At 42.0% G+C, this 25,762-nt stretch overlaps 1 protein-coding gene across 1 annotated transcript in view; it reads left to right on the top strand.

Annotated features, from left to right (window-relative positions):
- Nucleotides 1–25,762, top strand: part of MPHOSPH9 (M-phase phosphoprotein 9) — an 855,600-nt gene that overhangs the window by 41,528 nt on the left and 788,310 nt on the right. The window contains exon 4 of the mRNA XM_053699773.1: nucleotides 12,712–12,801. Coding sequence (XP_053555748.1) covers nucleotides 12,712–12,801 — 90 coding nt within the window. The remainder of the gene's footprint in view (nucleotides 1–12,711; nucleotides 12,802–25,762) is intronic.

Genomic DNA, 25,762 nt, shown 5'->3' with positions numbered 1-25,762 from the left:
CAATGTGTGATTTTTTTTTAATTTTGGGATGGTGGTGTGCCACAGGATTTTTTAATGTAAAAAAGTGTGCCACGGCAAAAAAAAGGTTAAAAATCACTGTACTAAACAACTAATACTTAGATTTTGGAAAAGGGTGGAGGTTCCATCCTTTAAAGATTTAATAAAGCTTGTTAAAGGGACTGTAAATAACTCAATATGATGTTCTACAATGTTTTAGTTATGTACAGTAAAACATTGTTGCAATATACGTTCGTTATTTATTCCCACCCCTTTTCATATAATTTAACTTGTGGCTTCTTTAAATCTAAGACCTGGAAAAGCATTCTACAAACGTCTCACAGTGAACACTGCTACTACATATCTTTGCCTAATTGGCTTTAACAGACAACGACTAAAAATAATTCACTTTTTACTAATAGTATGACTGTATCTAGCATTTTTGTCTGCCGACTAAAGCCTGGATTGGCACCCCCAGATAAAGCAAACTATGGATGGAGTTTGGCTATTCAGAAACTAATGCTACAAACACAATGTTAATTAGATTAAAAAACATTTAGACCTGGTGAATATGTTGTTCTATAGCAAGACAACATAAATATCTTGTAATTACAAGGAGTTTACTGTCACTTTAATTTGATATTTTCGTTAGAAAAATACCATTATCTAGGATGATTATATAGAGTCTATTTGAACTTGTCTTATTTACTGTGCCATACATAAATATTATGAGCCATATTCTGTAACTTTATTTTTATGGCCCATTTTCCTGCAATGTACATCACTGTTCTCATATGTTAAGTTTTAATCGTCTTTTTGATTTTTATTTTTATTCATAAATGGAAAGAGTCCACAGCTTCATTCATTACTTTTGGGAAATAAGAACCTGGCCACAAGGAGGAGGCAAAGACACCCCAGACAAAGGCTTAAATACTCCTCTAACATCCCTCACCCCCCAGTCATTCTTTGCCTTTCGTCCCAGGAGGTTGGCAGAAATGTGTCAGAAGTTTGTTTTTCGTCTCTTATGGAGGGTAGTACTCGACATGGGACGGGAGTTTTAAGTAATCCTGTCAGTCTCTCAGTGAGGGCTTGGATGAAAGTTAGAGTCCAGAGATGCAGGAAGAGTCTTTCTGTGAAACCATCCCGACTCATTTTAACAACTCCACAAGCAATCGGCGTTGTCGAACTTCGCTTCGCTGCCTGCTTTCTTCTCTCAAGTCCATGGTGGAGGCGAGGCTATTATCCGTCACACTTGAAGGGCCGTGTTCCTGTTCCATGGTGTAGATTCCGGTCGATCGTTTCATTTTACTTCTTCATGATTGTACTGTAACTCATTTGTTCCTGCAAACTCACATGAAAAATACAGGGTCTCAGTGGGACTCCTTTAGTATCTTGGAATCAAGGGTTAATATCTCCTGAGGGTATTATTGAACAGGGGGGTTTTAATCATGTTTGTTATGTGATTCAATCTGCTTATGTGTAGTGTTATCTGGGCTTGTGGCTTTTTGGAACTGACGCAACCTTACGGTTGGGCGTGTTTTTTTTTTTTTTGGACTGTGCGGTTCACCTTGTGACCAGGCGTGTTTACGTTCTGGTCTCCCATTTCCGCATTCCTGACTGTGTGGCGACAGAGAATTCTAGTCCACTGGTGTCTGGTTCATAGGAGGTGGTGAGTGCCCCAGCCATTGTGGGTGTCAGGTGCCGTTTCAATTGTTTTATATATAGTCCATTTTTTTGGTATCCTTTATCCAGTTATGGAGGATGCTGATCTTGAGATTTGTTCAACTTTCTGATTCAGATTCTTCGTCCTGTGAAGAATGTGAATTGGCCCCATTGACTCAGGTCAGTCAGCTATGTTCTTTAGGCCGTTCTAGAGCGCCTTGTTCCTTGGGCTCGGGGATTCAAGGGACTGCTGAGCCATCCACCACGGGTGGCCCTGTCCTCAGGGAGGCGAGTTCCCTACCTCTCCCTACTACACATGCGGGTAATCCAGGCTATGTTTTTTCCTCCTTGAAGAGTGGATTGTTCCCCCCCCGGAGGTTGTGGTACGTTTTCGCTTTTACATGCTTTTGGCGCTTGCTCGTCTACAAAGTCAAGATGTTTATTTGCGATTGTGCTTGATTGCCCCAGGTCTCTCGGCCACAGAAGGGTATGTGTAGTTCCCTGCGGGTGTAACTGTTCCTGAGTTTTGTGCCTTTCGTTACAGGCTGGCTCGCCTTCGTGTTCTACTCAGACACGTTTTTGAGCTGTTTGGGGACCTTATCCTTCTTGGCTATGGGACTCATCAGTCTTCTCCTTCGTTAGACATGGGGGGGGTGACGTAATCTCCTTTAAGTCTTGTTATCAAAATCCTTCCCAGTTTTGTTGAAGGAACAGGGTTTCCGTTAGGCTGGTCCTGCGGATCTTCTGTTCTTCTTGGGTGTTAACCCTCGGGTTGCCTGTCATTTTATTTTATCCGGTTAGGATGAATTTTTTCTTTTCTTTTTCATACTATGTTCCCTGTGGGAACTTTCTCTGGGATCGATACTTGCTGTTTGCTTCTACGGAAGTTGTTTGGGACACGTTAGTCCCATGTTTCTCTGTTTTTCTTCCTCCCTCTCTGAGGGCAGATTTAGCCAGCTTGGCAGTTATGACCCTGGTTGCAAGCTGGTCCTGCTTGGGTTCAGATCTTCTGTCTCGCGTCTTATTCAGACACTTGGCGCCTATTATACCTTGCTGGTCAGGTTGGGGTGCCGAGTGCTCTCATTATTTGTGTCTTATTTGTTTTACAAGTTTCAGCTAAGCATTCTCAAGAGGACTTGTGGGTCAGTGCGGCTCTCGTGATTGTTTCAGTCCTTAAATAGCCGTCTCTCTGGTGACTGGGTCAGTGAATTTTGCTGCGTCACTCTCTGTTGCTTCCGATACCCTCGGAACCTAGAGTATTCCTTCCCACGTGGTGGGAAGGTTAGAGGGTTTAGCGCCTCTTTTCTGCCGGTCGGGCGGTGTTGCCTTTAGGAGGCCCTGGCAATTGTCCTTTTTGGACTTTGTCCGTTTCTCCTTTTGGATTGGGTCACTTTCGGGGATTTGGATTCCCTTTGGGAGTTGGTTGTTCCTTTTTTGGGACATTAGAAAGTAAGGTCTTTTTGGGCTTCAGTCAGGGGTCCTTCCCCGGTCTTGTCATGATCTTCCAGTTGTTGATGGTTTACTCTGCGTTTTCTCTTTGTGGATCCCGCTGTGGGATGTTACCGGACCTTATGATCCTAGAACTGGCCCTGGGGTTCCAGTTTCTGGGGTACTTGGGCTTAGCCCTTGTTCTGGCTGTTCTGTTTTACAACTTGGCCAAATTTACTGAGAGCTGGGCTTGCCTTGTGCAAACGATACGGTTCCCTTGGGACAGCCAACTAATGTGACCTGATGCTTTCCTGCCTAGCAAGCGGAAGGTTTGTGGTTGCTCAGCTGTCGCTCTTGCGCCTAGTATGTGTGCTTGCACAATGGTGTTTTAAGTTTTTTTTCTGTGTTAGTCAGTGACGTGGCCTTGTATTCTCTCGGTACTTCCTGTCTTATGGGCAGGTGTTTATCGAGGCTCTCCTTTTCCGTGGGCTCGTTGTCCTCCTTACGGGGGTGTGGTTTCTTTTTTAGGGGCCTCTCCTGTGTTCGGGAGGTTGGAACAGATGTTTTATCTGGTTCGGGGATTGGTCTGCTCTTTGAGTTGTTCCTTTCCATTTGGGGAGCTGCTGGCTCCGCATTGAGACTTTAGTTGGGTGGCTTTGCTTGATCTCTTGTGTCTAACGCCTGCTCGATTGTCTCTAGGTTGAAGTGGCTTTATTAATTCTTCCGCCCTTTTGGGGGCCGGTCTTGGGGTTCCTTTCTGTCCCCTTGCTTTCAGATCTGACGTTGCTTGGGCTGGTCCAGCTAGGTGTAAGATCTGAGATCTGTTCATCCTCAGGTCTTGGGGTGCCAGTGGACCTTTTTTTTTTAGAACTTCTGTGCTTCTCCTCCTTTGAGATCTGTGAGTAGGCCTGGATTTCATGGAGTGTGTCCTCTGTCTTGAAGGTTGGGCAATCTGCTATTCTGTTCTGCTGCTTTCTTCTGTTATGTGTGATCAGTCCACGGGTCATCATTACTTCTGGGATATTATCTCCTCCCCTACAGGAAGTGCAAGAGGATTCACCCAGCAGAGCTGCATATAGCTCCTCCCCTCTACGTCACTCCCAGTCATTCTCTTGCACCCAGCAACTAGATAGGATGTGTGAGAGGACTATGGTGATTATACTTAGTTTTTATAACTTCAATCAAAAGTTTGTTATTTTACAATAGCACCGGAGCGTGTTATTGCCTCTCTGGCAGAGTTTGAAGAAGAATCTACCAGAGTTTTTACTATGATTTTAACCGGAGTAGTTAAGATCATATTGCTGTTTCTCGGCCATCTGAGGGAGGTAAAAGCTTCAGATCAGGGGACAGCGGGCAGATGAATCTGCATTGAGGTATGTAGCAGTTTTTATTTTCTGAATGGAATTGATGAGAAAATCCTGCCATACCGTTATAATGACATGTATGTATACTCTACACTTCAGTATTCTGGGGATGGTATTTCACCGGAATTACTCTGTTAAAAGTACATTAAACCTTTTAATAGGTATTTATTATGTTAAACGTTTTTGCTGGAATGTAGAATCGTTTGCATTTTCTGAGGTACTGAGTGAATAAATATTTGGGCATTATTTTTCCACTTGGCAGTTGCTTGTTTTAATTGTGACAGTTTCGTTTCTCTCTCACTGCTGTGTGTGAGGGGGAGGGGCCGTTTTTGGCGCTCTTTGCTACGCATCAAAAAATTCCAGTCAGTTACTCTTGTATTTCCTGCATGATCCGGTTCATCTCTAACAGAACTCAGGGGTCTTCAAACTTCTTTGGAGGGAGGTAGATTCTCTCAGCAGAGCTGTGAGACTTATATATTGACTGTGATTAAAAACGTTGCTCTGTAATTTTTATGTTTCAAATTTAATTATTGTTACTTTACTAATGGGAACAAACCTTTGCTAAAAGTTGTGTTGTTTTTAAGGATTGATGCTATAACTGTCTTTCAGTTCATTATTTCAACTGTCATTTAATCGTTTAGTGCTCTTTGAGGCACAGTACGTTTTTGTTAAATAAGATTGTAACCAAGTTGCAAGTTTATTGCTAGTGTGTTAAACATGTCTGATTCAGAGGAAGATATCTGTGTCATTTGTTCCAATGCCAAGGTGGAGCCCAATAGAAATTTATGTACTAACTGTATTGATGCTACTTTAAATAAAAGCCAATCTGTACAAATTGAACAAATTTCACCAAACAGCGAGGGGAGAGTTATGCCGACTAACTCGCCTCACGTGTCAGTACCTGCATCTCCCGCCCGGGAGGTGCGTGATATTATGGCGCCTAGTACATCTGGGCGGCCATTACAGATAACATTACAAGATATGGCTACTGTTATGACTGAAGTTTTGGCTAAATTACCAGAACTAAGAGGCAAGCGTGATCACTCTGGGGTGAGAACAGAGTGCGCTGATAATACTAGGGCCATGTCTGATACTGCGTCACAGCTTGCAGAACATGAGGACGGAGAGCTTCATTCTGTGGGTGATGGTTCTGATCCAAACAGATTGGATTCAGATATTTCAAATTTTAAATTTAAATTGGAGAACCTCCGTGTATTACTAGGGGAGGTTTTAGCGGCTCTTAATGATTGTAACACTGTTGCAATACCAGAAAAATTGTGTAGGTTGGATAAATACTTTGCGGTACCGGCGAGTACTGACGTTTTTCCTATACCTAAGAGACTAACTGAAATTGTTACTAAGGAGTGGGATAGACCCGGTGTGCCGTTCTCACCCCCTCCAATATTTAGAAAGATGTTTCCAATAGACGCCACCACACGGGACTTATGGCAAACGGTCCCTAAGGTGGAGGGAGCAGTTTCTACTTTAGCTAAGCGTACCACTATCCCGGTGGAGGATAGCTGTGCTTTTTCAGATCCAATGGATAAAAAATTAGAGGGTTACCTTAAGAAAATGTTTGTTCAACAAGGTTTTATATTGCAACCCCTTGCATGCATCGCGCCGATTACGGCTGCGGCAGCATTTTGGATTGAGTCTCTGGAAGAGAACCTTAGTTCAGCTACGCTGGACGACATTACGGACAGGCTTAGAGTCCTTAAACTAGCTAATTCATTCATTTCGGAGGCCGTAGTACATTTAACCAAACTTACGGCTAAGAACTCAGGATTCGCCATTCAGGCACGTAGGGCGCTGTGGCTAAAATCCTGGTCAGCTGATGTAACTTCTAAGTCCAAATTACTTAATATACCTTTCAAGGGGAAAACTTTATTTGGGCCCGGTTTGAAAGAAATTATCGATGACATTACAGGAGGTAAGGGCCACGCCCTGCCTCAAGACAAAGCCAAAGCTAAGGCTAGACAGTCTAATTTTCGTCCCTTTCGGAATTTCAAAGCAGGAGCAGCATCAACTTCCACTGCACCAAAACAGGAAGGAGCTGTTGCTCGTTACAGACAAGGCTGGAAACCTAACCAGTCCTGGAACAAGGGCAAGCAGGCCAGGAAACCTGCTGCTGCCCCAAAGACAGCATGAACCGAGGGCCCCCGATCCGGGACCGGATCTAGTGGGGGGCAGACTCTCTCTCTTCGCCCAGGCCTGGGCAAGAGATGTTCAGGATCCCTGGGCGCTAGAGATCATATCTCAGGGATACCTTCTAGACTTCAAATTCTCTCCCCCAAGAGGGAGATTTCATCTGTCAAGGTTGTCAACAAACCAGATAAAGAAAGAAGCGTTTCTACGCTGTGTACAAGATCTGTTATTAATGGGAGTGATCCATCCGGTTCCGCGGTCGGAACAAGGACAAGGGTTTTACTCAAACCTGTTTGTGGTTCCCAAAAAAGAGGGAACTTTCAGGCCAATCTTGGATTTAAAGATCCTAAACAAATTCCTAAGAGTTCCATCGTTCAAAATGGAAACTATTCGGACAATCTTACCCATGATCCAAAAGGGTCAGTACATGACCACAGTGGATTTAAAGGATGCTTACCTTCACATACCGATTCACAAAGATCATTACCGGTATCTAAGGTTTGCCTTCTTAGACAGGCATTACCAGTTTGTAGCTCTTCCATTCGGATTGGCTACGGCTCCAAGAATCTTCACAAAGGTTCTGGGTGCCCTTCTGGCGGTACTAAGACCGCGAGGAATTTCGGTAGCTCCGTACCTAGACGACATTCTGATACAAGCTTCAAGCTTTCAAACTGCCAAGTCTCATACAGAGTTAGTTCTGGCATTTCTAAGGTCGCATGGATGGAAAGTGAACGAAAAGAAGAGTTCTCTTTTTCCTCTCACAAGAGTTCCATTCTTGGGGACTCTTATAGATTCTGTAGAAATGAAGATTTATCTGACAGAAGACAGATTAACAAAGCTTCTAAATGCATGCCGTGTCCTGATTCCATTCAACTCCCGTCAGTAGCTCAATGCATGGAGGTGATCGGCTTAATGGTAGCAGCAATGGACATAGTACCCTTTGCACGTCTACATCTCAGACCGCTGCAATTGTGCATGCTGAGTCAGTGGAATGGGGATTACTCAGACTTGTCCCCTACTCTGAATCTGGATCAAGAGACCAGAAACTCTCTCCTATGGTGGCTTTCTCGGCCACATCTGTCCAGGGGGATGCCATTCAGCAGGCCGGACTGGACAATTGTAACAACAGACGCCAGCCTACTAGGTTGGGGCGCTGTCTGGAATTCTCTGAAGGCTCAGGGACAATGGAATCAGGAGGAAAGTCTCCTACCAATAAACATTCTGGAATTAAGAGCAGTTCTCCATGCCCTTCTGGCTTGGCCCCAGTTAAAAACTCGGGGGTTCATCAGGTTTCAGTCGGACAACATCACGACTGTAGCTTACATCAACCATCAAGGAGGGACAAGAAGCTCCCTAGCAATGATGGAAGTATCAAAGATAATTCGCTGGGCAGAGTCTCACTCTTGCCACCTGTCAGCAATCCACATCCCGGGAGTGGAGAACTGGGAGGCGGATTTCTTGAGTCGCCAGACTTTTCATCCGGGGGAGTGGGAACTTCATCCGGAGATCTTTGCCCAAATACTTCGACGTTGGGGCAAACCAGAGATAGATCTCATGGCGTCTCGCCAGAACGCCAAACTTCCTCGCTACGGGTCCAGATCCAGGGATCCGGGAGCGGTTCTGATAGATGCCTTGACAGCACCTTGGAACTTCGGGATGGCTTATGTGTTTCCACCCTTCCCGCTGCTTCCTCGATTGATTGCCAAAATCAAACAGGAGAGAGCATCAGTGATTCTAATAGCGCCTGCATGGCCACGCAGGACTTGGTATGCAGATCTAGTGGACATGTCATCCTGTCCGCCTTGGTCTCTACCTCTAAGACAGGACCTTCTGATACAGGGTCCATTCAAACATCAAAATCTAACTTCTCTGAAGCTGACTGCTTGGAAATTGAACGCTTGATTTTATCAAAACGTGGTTTTTCTGAGTCGGTTATTGATACCCTGATACAGGCTAGGAAGCCTGTTACCAGAAGGATTTACCATAAGATATGGCGTAAATACCTATACTGGTGCGAATCCAAAGGTTACTCCTGGAGTAAGGTTAGGATTCCTAGGATATTGTCCTTTCTACAAGAAGGTTTAGAAAAGGGTTTATCGGCTAGCTCATTAAAGGGACAGATCTCAGCTCTGTCCATCTTGTTACACAGGCGTCTGTCAGAAAATCCAGACGTCCAGGCCTTTTGTCAGGCTTTAGCTAGGATCAAGCCTGTGTTTAAAACTGTTGCTCCGCCATGGAGTTTAAACTTAGTTCTTAACGTTTTACAGGGTGTTCCGTTTGAACCCCTTCATTCCATTGATATAAAATTGTTATCTTGGAAAGTTCTGTTTTTAATGGCTATTTCCTCGGCTCGAAGAGTCTCTGAGTTATCAGCCTTACATTGTGATTCTCCTTATCTGATTTTTCACTCAGACAAGGTAGTTCTGCGTACTAAACCTGGGTTCTTACCTAAGGTAGTCACTAACAGGAATATCAATCAAGAGATTGTTGTTCCATCCTTGTGTCCAAATCCTTCTTCAAAGAAGGAACGTCTTCTACACAATCTGGATGTAGTTCGTGCCCTCAAGTTCTACTTGCAGGCAACTAAGGATTTTCGACAAACATCTTCCCTGTTTGTCGTGTACTCTGGTCAGAGGAGAGGTCATAAGGCTTCGGCTACCTCTCTCTCCTTCTGGCTTCGTAGCATAATTCGTTTAGCCTATGAGACTGCTGGACAGCAGCCTCCTGAAAGAATTACAGCTCATTCTACTAGAGCTGTGGCTTCCACTTGGGCCTTTAAGAATGAGGCCTCTGTTGAACAGATTTGCAAGGCTGCAACTTGGTCTTCGCTTCATACTTTTTCCAAATTTTACAAATTTGACACTTTTGCTTCTTCGGAGGCTATTTTTGGGAGAAAGGTTCTTCAGGCAGTGGTTCCTTCTGTATAATGAGCCTGCCTATCCCTCCCGTCATCCGTGTACTTTTGCTTTGGTATTGGTATCCCAGAAGTAATGATGACCCGTGGACTGATCACACATAACAGAAGAAAACATAATTTATGCTTACCTGATAAATTCCTTTCTTCTGTTGTGTGATCAGTCCACGGCCCGCCCTGTTTTAAGGCAGGTAAATATCTTTTAAATTATACTCCAGTCACCACTTCACCCTTGGTTTCTCCTTTCTCGTTGATTCTTGGTCGAATGACTGGGAGTGACGTAGAGGGGAGGAGCTATATGCAGCTCTGCTGGGTGAATCCTCTTGCACTTCCTGTAGGGGAGGAGATAATATCCCAGAAGTAATGATGACCCGTGGACTGATCACACAACAGAAGAAAGGAATTTATCAGGTAAGCATAAATTATGTTTTTTCCTTACAGATAGTGTTTTCTCTGTGTCTTCCTACAGATGGCAGCGTGTTACTGGATTTAGATGTTTATCTTTCTGAGTTTGCTACTTTGTAATCTTTCTGTTTGCTCAGTCTCTGAGTTCTGACGTTTTGAGGACTTTGTCTTCAGCTGTCTTTTTCGGTGCTGTTGCACGATGTTTGGGAGATGTTTCTTCTCCTTGATGATTCCCGATTGCTCCTTGTGGGTTGGGCGTCGTCTCCCCTTGTTCTCGGGATCCATTTGGGTCTCCGTGGACTTGGCCTTCTTTTGGGGATTTTGGTACTGTACTAGTAAGGGTTGTGTGGGGACCGACTGCTGGGCGACAGTTCTCCTGGAGGAGTGTTGGCTCAGTGAATCTGCTTTGCGGTCTCTAGGCTTTTGGACTATCTGCAGGTCTGTGTCCTTGGGGCCTTTTTCTTCTAGTTTTTTTGCTTGGCTCCGACAAAGTGGGATTTGGTTGGATTGTGGGTTTTTTTCAGGCCTGGTGCCCTCAGAATGGGCCGCCTATTGTACCCTCCAGTTTTTGCATTCAGTGTCCTCTATAGCTTGGGTATTGTTTTCCCAAAAGTAATGAATGCAGCTGTGGACTCTTTTTCCATTTATGAAGAAAAACTTAAATTATGCTTACCTGATGATGATTTTCTTTTCTTCAGATGGAAAGAGTCCACAGCTCCCCACCCATATTTTTTCTGTGGGGCGTCTCTTATTTTTTTTATTCTTCTGGCACCTTTTCACCCTGGTATTTCTTCTACTGTTCCTTGTTCCTCGGCAGAATGACTGGGGAATAAGGGGAGTGGGGGAGGTATTTAAGCCTTTGGCTGGGGTGTCTTTGCCTCCTCCTGGTGGCCAAGTTCATATTTCCCAAAAGTAATGAATGCAGCTGTGGACTTTCTCCATCTGAAGAAAAGAAAATTATCAGGTAAGCATAATTTAATTTTTTTCTAACAAGTACTATTACTGTACAAAGGTTTGTATGAATTTGAATATTTTCTATAAACCAGATATGAACTCCATTTATTACTGTCTTGATCAATTTGAAGGGACACTAAAGTCAAAATTAAACTTTCATGAATCAGATAGAGCATTCAGTTTTAAGAGACTTTCCAATTTACTTCTATTAACACATCTGCACATTCTTTTTATATACACACTTACTGTTACTGAGCATGTGCATAAGTCCAGAGGGTAAACGTATACTAGTCTGTGATTGGCTGATGGCTGTCACATGATACAGGGGGCCGGTATATGGGGAATAAATACATTTGTGAAAAAATAAATAAAAAAATCCATTTATTTGAAATTCAGAGTAAGTGTTATCACATTGTCTTTTTATTATGCACTTGTTAATTATAGAATCCTACTGTATTTAGTGGTCCTTTAAATACATCTGACCATTATGCTCAGCAAACTAAAATATACCTCTGGGTTTATATTGATAAACTAAAGGAAGATTTGGACAGCACAAATTAAAAGAAGAGTATAGTCAAAATGTAAACCTTCATGATTCAGAAAGAACATGCAGTTTTAAACAATGTTTCAATTTGCTTTGATGATCTAATTTGCTTTGTTCTTTTGGTATAATTTGTTGAAAAGCGTATGTACATATTCTCCACAGCAGCAATGAACTTCTGGGTACTAGCTGCTGATTGGTGGCTGCATACATTTTTGTATTTTTCATTGACTCACCAGATGTGTTTACGATAAGACACTTAGGCCCTGATGATCAAAAGTTCACTTTTTTTTCTGTAGTGCAGAGGTCCCCCCTCCCTGCAATCATTATATAGGGAGCCCCCCACCATTTCCGTAGTACAGTGCCCCATCCCTCCCTCTCCCTTCAATTTTTTTTTTCTCTTTGTAGCATAGGGTCCCTCCCTCTGGTGCTGGGCTGCTCACCCACTTCCCTCCCACACCTCCCGCCTGCACCAACAGAGATCATTACAGACAGTGACACAGACCTTGTGTCTCTAATAATCTGGCAATCTGCCTTCATATGTTAACAGAGCACCGAACAAGTTTCGTTACCCAGGAACAGCAAGTCTTGGTTGCCACTTTATCAAGGTTAAACACATAGCTCTGTAATAGAATGATAATTTAATACTTTAGTACCTTAGAGCATTTTATTATTTTTCTTTATGTCCCTTTAAAATGAGCATGTCATATACTATAAACTAATATACTGCTAACACCAAATAACAGTAAAAGACATAGGCTATGAACACTGCAGTATAATTGATGATAAATTTGGTATGGAAAAATACTAAAATTCTTCTTAATAGTATCTGTATACACTAAAGGAAGGCAGCTACCTTGGGATAATGTCAGAAACCAAAAGATAATAAAGCAGGGACAGTAGTTGTGCAATAAGTCCCCATGATGTACAAAAATATTTACGCATACCAAAAATGACCATTTAACTGGCGCATCCAAATCTATAGCTGCATTACAGGGTAAATGTGATACCAGGTGATAATAACCTGTTTAACTTTTATTTCTTTCTGCTTTACAGTTGTGGACCAGATTATTTGTATTTTTTTTTTTTGCTGTTTATCAAGCTGCATAACTAGTCAGAATATATACAGTACTTTGGTACAATGTTGTAAAGAAAGAAAATCTATTCAAATTATTTTTGTGGATTGTGGTATGTAATCCTTTTTTAATTTGGTTTTTAGGTTTGCGAAATACATTGTCTTATATTAATGACCTAAAACAGTGGAGTTATCAGTCTCTTATAATTTATTTATTTTATTTTAGGAAAGGTGGTTACAGTTATTTCAGCTGATAGAGAGGCAATGCCAAGACCAAATAGTTGCCCAGCAGGAGCAATTTAATTACCAAATGCAGGTGAGTGTTTGCTTTTTGTTAAAGGGACATGAAACACACATTTTTCCTTCATGATTTAGACAGAGCATACAATTTTAAGCAACTTCTCAATTTACATCTATTATCTAACTTGCTTAGTATTGGTATAATTTGTTGAAAAGCATACCTAGGTACACACAGGAACTGTGAGCTAGCTGCTGATTAGTATCTGCAAATGTATGCCTTTTGTCATTGTCTTACCAATGTGTTCAGCTAGCTCCCAGTAGTGCATTGCTGCTCTTTCAACAGAGGATCCTAAGGAAAATGCAGCACAATTGTTTAATAGAATTAAAGGGACATGAAACACCCAAATTTTTTTCATTAATCAGATAGAACATACAATTTTAAACAACTTTCCAATATACTTCTATTATTTATTTTGCTTCCTGCTCTTTTTATCCTTTGCTGAAAGGTAAATCTAGGAAAGATCAGGAGAAGCAATGAACCTTGGTTCTCACTGCTGATTGGTTGCTGTGTGTATGTGTGTGTATATATAATATATATATATATATATATATATATATACCAATTTTTTTTTTTAAAAATGCATGGTCTATCTGATAGAACAAATTTGTGTTTCATGTTCCTTTTAACTTGTTATTTTCAAATACTCTTGCTGCACACCCCAAAGTAAGTAGAGGTTGATTATATATAACTACTCAGTTTGCTCTTTGCCTCCCAGGAGTGAAAGTGAATACAGGTGGCCCTCGGTTTACGACGGTTCAATTTGCGCCGTTTCAGAATAACGCCCTTTTTTTTCAGTCATGTGACTGCTATTGAAAAGCATTGACTGCTATTGAAAGCATTAGCACATGCATACATTAAAATAGCCAGTAGGTGGAGCTGTCTGCTTGTGTTGCAGCAAACACATGCAAAGAAAAGCAAGCCAGACATGATCAATGGATCAGCTTTCAAAGGAACAAGATCTAGCACCCAATTCCCTTAGATGCAGACTCAATGCAGAGAACTGTTTGCAGAAAAATGCAAGTAAAAAACGTTTTTGTTAATTAAACTTAGTTTGATGATTATACAGTCTGTTGTGTGATTAAACACAGGCAGGCTGAAATTAATCAGTGTATAACCAGACCTGAGCAATGGAGCCGTTTTTAAAGGAACAAGATCTAGCAGCCACTTCCCTTAGCTGCAGAAAAATGCAAGTAAAAAAACGTTTTTTTTTTTCATTAAACTTAGATTGATGAGGATACAGTCTGTGTTTGTGTGATAATTTTATTAGGTGCGGTTTTGCAAATGTTTTCGTTTATTAAACTTAGTTTGATGATGATGATACAATCTATTTTATTAGATTAATAATGCTGTTTCGCATTTAAAGTCTTCATTTCAAAGCTTTAAAAATAATGTATTAGTTGTTACTTATGTCAATTTTGAGAGGGGCCTGGAACCTATCTCCCTCACTTCCCATTGACTTGCATTATAAACTGGGTTTCAATTTACAACGGTTTCGATTTACAACCATTCCTTCTGGAACCTAACCCTGGCGTAAACTGAGGGCTACAAGTATAGAGGTGTTCCAGTTTAAATCTATTAGGGGTGCTCAGACCTATGTGAGACCCATGACCCCTTGGATGTGTTACTTAAAGATAATGAGGTACAGGAGTACTAAAGCTATAAGCACAGTATTTCCGCCATAACTACTCTGAGGTGTCATGTGGACATGTCCTTTAGCTTCCTCCTTTGGGATCATCAGTACTCCTATCCTATATCCTCTGCTGTTACCTTGACAGCACTGTATGGGCTCTTTATTGGATACAGCTGTTTCTCTTTGCTGGTAAGCTCATTGGAGGAGTGCTTCTCTCAGGTACTTGTTAAACAGCACTCACGTAGCTCACAGGCTATTTTTAAATACACTATACTGTATAGCAAGGCCAGGGGACTCATAGTGTTGGGACAAGGTTTTTTGGTCATATAAACAGGCAAAGAAAGAGGTACGCTTGCTCACTGTGGAATTGCTGGAAGTCATAAATTTATTTAAAGACCAAATAGATACAGGTATACAGGGTCACAGTTAGGAACGCCTGACGCAGTCCCGACTAGGAATCAGTCTACATTTCCTGCTTTTCTACTTCTCCAAGTGAGATCATCTACTCGAGCCGACCGACACCAGGGGTGACGTAACAGGAAGACAAGCCGGATATCGCACACGCCAAGAAGGACACGCATACTGCACCCGCCCGGGAGGGCTTTCTTCGCCCATCCGAGAGGAAGTACAGCAGCGTGCCCAGGCATCCCACCGGATCAACGGAGGGTAAGACATCCATGGCATTTACAATTTGATCATCCCTGAACCCCAAGCACATACGGACAACCGTAGCAGGAAATCATTCTGACACCTAAGACTGTGGACACTACTTGAAATTAACTGTTTGTTTCCCACACACCCTTACATTGGGATTATTCATTCCCCAGTTTTGAGGATTCTTTTATATACGTGTAAGAAGAAACCGAGAGGAACTCTAAACCGGAACACACAATTTATTGTTGTTTTTGATCATATACACTATAGCATGGGGGCAAGTAGACTCTCAGGACCTGTTTTCTCTCCTCTGCAGCTCTAAATTTGTTAAAGAAATTATTTTTTATTTTTGGGGTATACACCCTTTAAGCTCTATTTTTTTTAAATATTATTTCATAGGGTTGTGCAGGATCTCATCTTCAACCCATAGAGTTCACTGAGTGCTGTTTTTCCTGCTGTGTTTTTTGGCGCACTTTTTTCCTCTCTATTGCTAGTCGCCCTTTTCAGCCTGCAGGGAGAAGCTGAGAATTCATACGGTGTTTCTCTATACTTTTGCCAGTATCTTTTCACCGGGAGGGTGTGAGTACCTTAAATAAGGTTATTTAAAGGGTCTGTGTCTGTCTACGTTTTTCCTCATACCGTTTCATTAAAGGGATAGGAAGGTCAAAATTTAACTTGCATGATTCAGACAGCTTTAAATTCACTTCTATTTTCGAATATGCTTCGTTCTCTTGGTATCTCTTGTTAAAAAAACAATACGCACATATCTTAAACTAGTGCAGCTAGCTAGTGATTGGTGCCTGCATTTGTCTCTTGTGATTGGCTAACTAGATGTGTTCATCTAGCTGCCAGTAGTGCGATGTGAATGCTGTTTCTTTAGCAAAAGATAACAAGAGAATGAAGAAAATTTGACAATAGAAGTAAATTGCTTTGCTTCTTACCAAATATGATTTCTTACATAAGGTTGTTTCTTCTGACAAAATGAACCAAGAGATTGTTCCTGCTTTGTGCCCTGATCCTTCTAATTTTAATAAACACAGAAAATAAATGTTGGTTCAAATACCACTAGTTACCTTAAAGCTGCCCCCAAAAAATCTGAGATTTCCCAACACTCAGAAAATAACGATAGAAAATAACACAGTAAGGGGAGCGCTAGAGGAAGCTAAGGTAATGAGGATCTGGAATAGTAAACTTATAAGATATTCCTTTAATAGATAGTGATACTTATTAATACATATTAAATCTAAAACATCATATAACCGATATGAGACTCAGAAAAGGCAACCATAACTCATTCAAATGGAGCTCCACTCATTCAAATGGAGCTCCACTCATTCAAATGGAGCTCCAAGTATCACTATATTAAAGTAATATCTTATGTTTACTGTTCCATATCCTCATTACCTTAGCTTCCTCTAGCGCTCCCCTTACTGTGTTACCTTCTAATTTTAATGACAGACTTTTCCATAACTTAGATGTGGTCAGGGCCTTATTGTTTTATTTTCAGGCTACTAAGGATTTCAGACAGAGCTCAAGCTTATTTGTATATTATTCTGGTCCCCGTAAGGGTCAGAACGCTACTACAGTAGCTTTGGCCTCTAGGCTAAAACAGGTGATTCACAAGGCTTACTTGGTGGCGGAAAAGTCGCCTCCTAAATGTATCACAGCTCATTCCACTAGATCAGATCTTCTTAGTTGGTTTTCAAAATTGGAAAAGATTTTCAAAGCTTCAACATGGTCTTCTTTGCATACTTTTGCCAAATTTTACCATTTTGATGGTTTTTGCTTCTTCAGAAGCAAGTTTTGGCTGGAAAATCCTTCAGGCTGCTGTCTCTGGCAAATAGGAACTTCCTGGTTCTGTCCCACCATTTCCTTGTCGTGGACTCCACAGCTTGGGTAATAAATCCCACACATAAAGGCTTGTGGACTCTAACCATCTTATGAAAGAAAACAAAATTTATGCTTACCTGATGATAAGTTATTTTCTTTCAGGATGGTGAGAATCCACAAGACCATGCCTAATTTAATTTTAATTTTGATGGCAGTATTTTATTTGCACCTCTATACACCCTTCTTTGTCTTCCCTATCTGTCTACTTTCCTCTGCTCGGCTATACGTTAAACTGAGTAGTACAGGGAGATGGGAGGGACTAAAAGCTCTTATTATTTGCCTCCTCCTAGTGGCAGGAATTCAATTCCACATGTCAAGGCTTGTGGACTCTCACCATCCTGATAGAAAAGAAATCGGGTAAGCATAATTTGTTTTAAAAATAATTTTTTTTGTAACAAAATATCTTTTTTTAATTTTGTTTATTTATTTGAAAATTATAGTTTTATTTATCTATTTTAGGATTTGACATATGTTAGAAGCACAAGATGTCATGGATCGTAATTTTTTTTTACATATTGGTGTGACCACCCTTTGCCTTCAAAACAGCATCAATTCTTTTAGGTACACTGTTTTGTAAGGAGCTCGACAGGTTGGGTTGTTCCAAACATCTTAGATCTATCCACAGTTCATCTGGGGATTTAGGCAGGCTCTGTTGCTCTTGTCTCTTCATGTAATCCTAGAGAGACTTAATGATGCTGAGATCAGGACTCTGTGGGGCCATACCATCACTTCTTGTTCTTCTTTACGCTGAAGATAGTTCTTAATGACTTTGGCTGTATGTTTGAGGCCAATCAGATACCTCTATGATGGTATTGCATAATGAATGAGTATCTGTCTGTAGTTCTCAGCATTGAGGAGACCATTAATTCTAACCAAATCCCCAACTCCATTTGCAGAAATGCAGCCATAAACTTGCAAGGAACCTCTTCCACCATGCTTCACTGTGGCCTGCAGACATTCATTCTTGTACCACTCTCCAGCCCTTCAGCGAACAAACTGCCTTCTGCTACAGCCAAATATTGAAAATTTTGACTCCTCAGTCCAGGGTAACCGCATCTATTTTTCTGGACCTCAGTTCCCAGTTTTCTTGCATAGTTGAATCGCTTGGCCTTGTTTCCACATCAGCGATATAGCTTTTTGGCTGCAACTCTTCAAATAAGACCACTTCTGACCAGACTTCTTTGGACAGTAGATTGGTTTACCACCGTGCCATTCATTTCTGCCAATTTTGAGCTGATGGCACTGCTGGACATCTTCTGATTGCAAAGGGAAGTAAGCATGATGTGTCTTTTTTCTCTTGTTAAGTGTGTTCAGTCCACGGGTCATCCATTACTTATGGGATATATTCTCCTTCCCAACAGGAAGTTGCAAGAGGATCACCCAAGCAGAGCTGCTATATAGCTCCACCCCTCACATGTCATATCCAGTCATTCTCTTGCAAGTCTCAACAAAGGAGGTTGTGAGAGGAGATAGGAGTAACATTCTTCAATCAAAAGTTTATTATTTTAAAATAGCACCGGAGTGTGCTGTTTGTTCTCTCAGGCAGTATTTAGAAGAAGAATCTGCCTGCGTTTTTTCTATGATCTTAGCAGACGTAACTAAGATCCACTGGCTGTTCTCGCACATTCTGAGGAGTGGGGTATCTTCGGAGAAGGGAATAGCATGCGGGGTCCCCCGCAAATGAGGTATGTGCAGTAAAATATTTTCTAGGAATGGAATTGACTATGAAAACACTGCTGTTACCCATATGACGTAAGTACAGCCTTTAATGCAGTAGTAGCGACTGGTATCAGGCTGATAAATGTATGCGCAGTTGAGTTATTTTCTAGGGACTAGAATTTAACTTTAAATACTGTTAGTACTGAAATAAATGTATGAGCCTTAACTGCAGTAGAAGCGACTGGTAGCAGGCTTAGTGATAACTTTGCATAACACTGGAAAGTTGTTTTTTAAAAACGTTTACTGGCATGTTATTCGTTTTGTGAGGTACTTTGGTGATAAATCTTTTTGGGCATGATTTTTTTCCACATGGCTAACGTATATTTCTGCATAGACACCGTTATATCAGGTCTCCCACTGTTGTGATATGAGTGGGAGGGACCTTTTTTTAGCGCCTTGTTGCGCAGTTAAAATTCTAGCACAGTCTTCCTGCTTCTTCCTCTTTGATCCAGGACGTCTCCAGAGAGCTCAGGGGTCTTCAAAATTCATTTTTGAGGGAGGTAATCAGTCACAGCAGACCTGTGACAGTGTGTTTGACTGTGAGAAAAGCGTTAAATCTTAAATTGATTATCCGTTTTGGGTATTGAGGGGTTAATCATCCTTTTGCTAATGGGTGCAATCCTCTGCTAATTTCATACATTTACTGTTTAAAATTGGTTGCTATAACCGTATTAGTTCGTTGTTATTTCAACTGTGACAGTTTTTTTGTGTTTTTAAAAGCGCTGCAGCGTTTTTTATATTGCTTGTAAACTTATTGAAAGAAATTTCCAAGCTTGATAGCTTCATTGCTAGTCTGTTTAAACATGTCTGACACTGATGAATCTGCTTGCTCATTATGTTTAAAGGCCAATGTGGAGCCCAATAGAAATATATGTACCAATTGTATTGATGTTACTTTAAATAAAAGTCTGTCTTTACCAGTAAAGAAATTATCACCAGACAACGAGGGGGAAGTTATGCCGCCTAACTCTCCTCACGTGTCAGTACCTTTGCCTCCCGCTCAGGAGGTGCGTGAGATTGTGGCGCCAAGCACATCAAGGCACTTACAAATCACTTTACAAGATATGGCTAATGTTATGAAAGAAGTATTATCTAATTTGCCTGAGTTAAGAGGCAAGCGCGATAGCTCTGGGTTAAGGACAGAGCGCGCTGATGATATGAGGGCCATGTCTGACACTGCGTCACAATTTGCAGAACATGAGGACGGAGAGCTTCATTCTGTGGGTGATGGATCTGATCCAGGGAGACCGGATTCAGAAATTTCAAATTTTAAATTTAAGCTTGAGAACCTCCGTGTATTACTAGGGGAGGTATTAGCGGCTCTGAATGATTGCGACACGGTTGCAATCCCAGAGAAATTATGTAGGCTGGATAAATACTATGCGGTACCGGTGTGTACTGACGTTTTTCCTATACCTAAAAGGCTTACAGAGATTATTAACAAGGAGTGGGATAAACCCGGTGTGCCTTTTTCCCCTCCTCCGATATTTAGAAAAATGTTCCCAATAGACTCCACCACACGAGACTTATGGCAGACTGTCCCTAAGGTGGAGGGAGCAGTTTCTACTTTAGCCAAGCGTACCACTATTCCGGTGGAGGATAGTTGTGCTTTCTCAGATCCAATGGATAAAAAATTAGAAGGTTACCTTAAGAAATCTCTGGAAGAGGCTATTCGCACAGCACCATTGGATGAGACTTTGAACAAGCTTAAAGCCCTTAAGCTAGCTAATGCATTTGTTTCGGATGCCGTTGTGCATTTAACCAAACTAACGGCTAAGAACTCCGGATTCGCCATTCAGGCGCGCAGAGCGCTATGGCTTAAATCCTGGTCAGCAGATGTAACCTCTAAATCTAAATTGCTTAATATTCCTTTCAAAGGGCAAACCTTATTTGGGCCCGGCTTGAAGGAGATTATTGCTGACATTACTGGAGGTAAGGGTCACACCCTTCCTTAGGACAGGGCCAAATCAAAGGCCAAACAGTCTAGTTTTCGTGCCTTTCGTAATTTCAAGGCAGGAGCAGCATCAACTTCCTCCGCTCCAAAACAGGAAGAAACTGCTGCTCGTTACAGACAGGGTTGGAAAAGCAACCAGTCCTGGAACAAGGGCAAGCAGGCCAGAAAGCCTACTTCTGCCCCTAAGACAGCATGAAGAGAGGGCCCCCTATCCGGAAACGGATCTAGTGGGGGGCAGACTTTCTCTCTTCGCCCAGGCTTGCTCAAGAGATGTCCAGGATCCCTGGGCGTTGGAGATTATATCTCAGGGATACCTTCTGGACTTCAAAGCTTCTCCTCCACAAGGGAGATTTCATCTTTCAAGGTTATCAGCAAACCAAATAAAGAAAGAGGCTTTTCTTCACTGTGTTCAAGACCTCCTAGTAATGGGGGTGATCCACCCAGTTCCGCGGACTGAACAAGGGCAAGGATTTTACTCAAATCTGTTTGTGGTTCCCAAGAAAGAGGGAACCTTCAGACCAATCTTGGACCTAAAGATCTTAAACAAATTCCTAAGAGTTCCATCATTCAAAATGGAGACTATTGGAACCATCCTACCCATGATTCAAGAGGGTCAGTATATGACCACAGTGGACTTAAAGGATGCCTACCTTCACATACCGATTCACAAAGATCATTATCGGTACCTAAGGTTTGCCTTTCTAGACAGGCATTACCAGTTTGTAGCTCTTCCCTTCGGTTTAGCTACGGCCCCGAGAATTTTTACAAAGGTTCTGGGCTCGCTTCTGGCGGTACTAAGACCGCGAGGCATAGCGGTGGCTCCGTACTTAGACGACATTCTGATACAAGCGTCAAGTTTTCAAAATGCAAAGTCTCATACAGAGATAGTTCTAGCATTTCTGAGGTCGCATGGGTGGAAAGTGAACATGGAAAAGAGTTCTCTGTTACCACTCACAAGGGTTCCCTTTCTATGGACTCTTATAGATTCTGTAGAGATGAAGATTTACCTGACGGAGTCCAGGTTATCAAAAATCCTAAATGCTTGCCGTCCCCAAGGCAGAACATGCAGTGATCTGAGATGTCATCGCAGAAAATGCATCATGTCTGCAGAAAGAACAGGGCACATGCAGGAACTGTATGCACTTTAACTTTGCAGCACTGCTCCACATTAGACTGTTCTCTTCAAACAGAGCTGTAATCTGGCTGCACTGTGTAAGTGCATTCAGAGCAAAGTGCTGTTTGAAGTGAGCAGTCCATTGATTGTTGACTGGCTCTCAGATTTTTTCAAAACTGCCCCTTAGCCTTTCCCAGTCTGTAAGACATTCGTATATGAGCAATGTACCTTTTTTCTGACTACATTTCTATGCTCGACCAAAAGAAATGGAAACAAGTTTATTTACATTTTTTTGTCTGCAGCTAAATGCAATTCAACTACTGCACTATATTATAAAATGAAAAAAAAATGCTTTATTCTCCAGTTAACCAACACATTGCAGTTGAACTGGTGCTTAATGTAACTGCCTAATTTAAAATTGAATTTTATTTAAAAATGACCTGCACAAAATTTTTTACTAAAAAAATCTCATCGCAGAAAGTGAAAAAAAGTTCTGCCTCTGGGCTTGCCGTGTCCTTCATTCCATTCCAAGCCCATCAGTAGCTCAGTGCATGGAAGTAATCGGCTTAATGGTCGCGGCAATGGACATAGTGCCATTTGCGCGCCTGCATCTCAGACCGCTGCAATTATGCATGCTGAGTCAGTGGAATGGGGATTACTCAGATCTGTCCCCTTTACTAAATCTGGACCAGGAGACCAGAGATTCTCTTCTCTGGTGGTTGTCTCGGATTCATCTGTCCAAGGGAATGACTTTTCGCAGACCAGATTGGACGATTGTAACAACAGATGCCAGCCTTCTAAGCTGGGGCGCAGTCTGGAATTCCCTGAAGGCTCAGGGATCATGGACTCAGGAGGAGAAACTCCTTCCAATAAACATTCTGGAATTAAGAGCGATATTCAATGCTCTTCTAGCTTAGCCTCAGTTAGCAACACTGAGGTTCATCAGATTTCAGTCGGACAACATCACGACTGTGGCTTACATCAATCATCAAGGGGGAACCAGGAGTTCCCTAGCGATGTTAGAAGTCTCAAAGATAATTTGCTGGGCAGAGTCTCACTCTTGCCATCTGTCAGCGATCTACATCCCAGGCGTGGAGAACTGGGAGGCGGACTTTCTAAGCCGCCAGACCTTTCACCCGGGGGAGTGGGAACTTCACCCGGAGGTATTTGCTCAACTGATTCTTCGTTGTGGCGAACCGGAACTGGATCTCATGGCTTCTCGCCAGAACGCCAAGCTTCCTTGTTACGGATCCAGGTCCAGGGACCCGGGAGCGGTGCTGGTAGATGCACTAGCAGCCCCTTGGATTTTCAACATGGCTTATGTGTTCCCACCGTTTCCGTTGCTGCCTCGTCTGATTGCCAGGATCAAACAGGAGAGAGCATCGGTGATTCTGATAGCGCCTGCGTGGCAACGCAGGACCTGGTATGCAGACCTAGTGGACATGTCGTCCTGTCCACCATGGTCTCTGCCTCTGAGGCAGGACCTTCTACTTCAGGGTCCTTTCAACCATCCAAGCCTAATTTCTCTGAGGCTGACTGCATGGAGATTGAACGCTTGATTCTATCAAAGCGTGGTTTCTCTGAGTCAGTTATTGATACATTGATACAGGCTCGGAAACCGGTTACCAGAAAAATTTACCATAAGATATGGCGTAAATATTTACATTGGTGTGAATCCAAGAGTTACTCATGGAGTAAGGTTAGGATTCCTAGGATATTGTCTTTTCTTCAAGAGGGTTTAGAGAAGGGTTTATCCGCTAGTTCGTTAAAGGGACAGATTTCTGCTCTGTCTATTCTTTTACACAAACGTCTAGCAGAGAATCCAGACGTTCAGGCTTTTTGTCAGGCTTTGGCTAGGATTAAGCCTGTGTTTAAAACTGTTGCTCCTCCGTGGAGCTTAAACTTGGTTCTTAAAGTTCTTCAGGGTGTTCCGTTTGAACCCCTTCATTCCATTGATATTAAGCTTTTATCTTGGAAAGTTCTGTTTTTGATGGCTATTTCCTCGGCTCGAAGAGTCTCTGAGTTATCTGCCTTACATTGCGATTCTCCTTATCTGATTTTTCATTCAGACAAGGTAGTTTTGCGTACTAAACCTGGATTTTTACCTAAGGTTGTTTCTAATAGGAATATCAATCAGGAGATTGTTGTTCCATCATTATGTCCTAACCCTTCTTCAAAGAAGGAACGTCTTTTGCATAATCTGGACGTAGTCCGTGCCCTGAAGTTCTACTTACAGGCAACTAAGGATTTTCGGCAAACTTCTTCTCTGTTTGTCGTTTATTCTGGACAGAGGAGAGGTCAAAAGGCTTCGGCCACCTCTCTCTCTTTTTGGCTTCGTAGCATAATACGTTTAGCCTATGAGACTGCTGGACAGCAGCCCCCTGAAAGAATTACAGCTCATTCCACTAGAGCTGTGGCTTCCACCTGGGCCTTTAAGAATGAGGCCTCTGTTGAACAGATTTGCAAGGCTGCAACTTGGTCTTCACTTCATACCTTTTCAAAATTTTACAAATTTGACACTTTTGCTTCTTCGAAGGCTGTTTTTGGGAGAAAGGTTCTACAGGCAGTGGTTCCTTCTGTTTAAAGTTCCTGCCTTGTCCCTCCCATCATCCGTGTACTTTAGCTTTGGTATTGGTATCCCATAAGTAATGGATGACCCGTGGACTGAACACACTTAACAAGAGAAAACATAATTTATGCTTACCTGATAAATTTATTTCTCTTGTAGTGTGTTCAGTCCACGGCCCGCCCTGTCTTTTTTTTTGAGGCAGTTCTAAATTTTAATTAAAACTCCAGTCACCACTGCACCCTATAGTTTCTCCTTTCTCGTCTTGTTTCGGTCGAATGACTGGATATGACATGTGAGGGGTGGAGCTATATAGCAGCTCTGCTTGGGTGATCCTCTTGCAACTTCCTGTTGGGAAGGAGAATATATACCATAAGTAATGGATGACCCATGGACTGAACACACTACAAGAGAAATAAATTTATCAGGTAAGCATAAATTATGTTTTTATTTGCTTCACTAAGTTTCCTTGGTCGATCACAGCGTCTACGGTTCTTAATGTTGCACGTTTCTTTGTGCTTTAAAAGAGCTTGGACAGCAAATCTGGAAACCCCTGCTTGTCTTGAAATTTCTACTTGGGAGAGACCTTGCTGATGTAGTATAACTATCTATCTTGTGTCTTGTTGCTGTGCTCAGTCTTGCTGTGGTATATGACTTTTGACATAAAACTGATTTCTCCAACATAGGTGTGTCCGGTCCACGGCGTCATCCTTACTTGTGGGATATTCTCTTCCCCAACAGGAAATGGCAAAGAGCCCAGCAAAGCTGGTCACATGATCCCTCCTAGGCTCCGCCTTCCCCAGTCATTCTCTTTGCCGTTGCACAGGCAACATCTCCACGGAGATGGCTCAGAGTTTTTTGGTGTTTAAATGTAGTTTTTATTCTTCTATCAAGAGTTTGTTATTTTAAAATAGTGCTGGTATGTACTATTTACTCTGAAACAGAAAAGAGATGAAGATTTCTGTTTGTAAGAGGAAAATGATTTTAGCAACAGTTACTAAAATCGATGGCTGTTTCCACACAGGACTGTTGAGAGGAATTAACTTCAGTTGGGGGAAACAGTGAGCAGACTTTGGCTGCTTGAGGTATGACACATTTCTAACAAGACTTGGTAATGCTGGAAGCTGTCATTTTCCCTATGGGATCCGGTAAGCCATTTTCTTAATTTTCAATATAAGAATAAAAGGGCTTCACAAGGGCTTTAAAGACTGGTAGACATTTTTCTGGGCCAAAACGATTACTTTATAAGCATATTTAATGGTTTATAACTTTGGAGAGTTATTTTAATCTTGGGAATTTTATTAAAAAAACGGCAGGCACTGTATTGGACACCTTTTTCACTGGGGGCCTTTTCTAGTCATAGGCAGAGCCTCATTTTCGCGCCACTAATGCGCAGTTATTTTTGAGAAGCAAGGCATGCAGATGCATGTGTGAGGAGCTCGGATCCAC

This window comes from Bombina bombina, chromosome 2 (assembly GCF_027579735.1).
Source record: "Bombina bombina isolate aBomBom1 chromosome 2, aBomBom1.pri, whole genome shotgun sequence".
NCBI lineage: Eukaryota > Metazoa > Chordata > Amphibia > Anura > Bombinatoridae > Bombina > Bombina bombina.
This window is presented reverse-complemented; position numbering and strand designations above follow the sequence as displayed.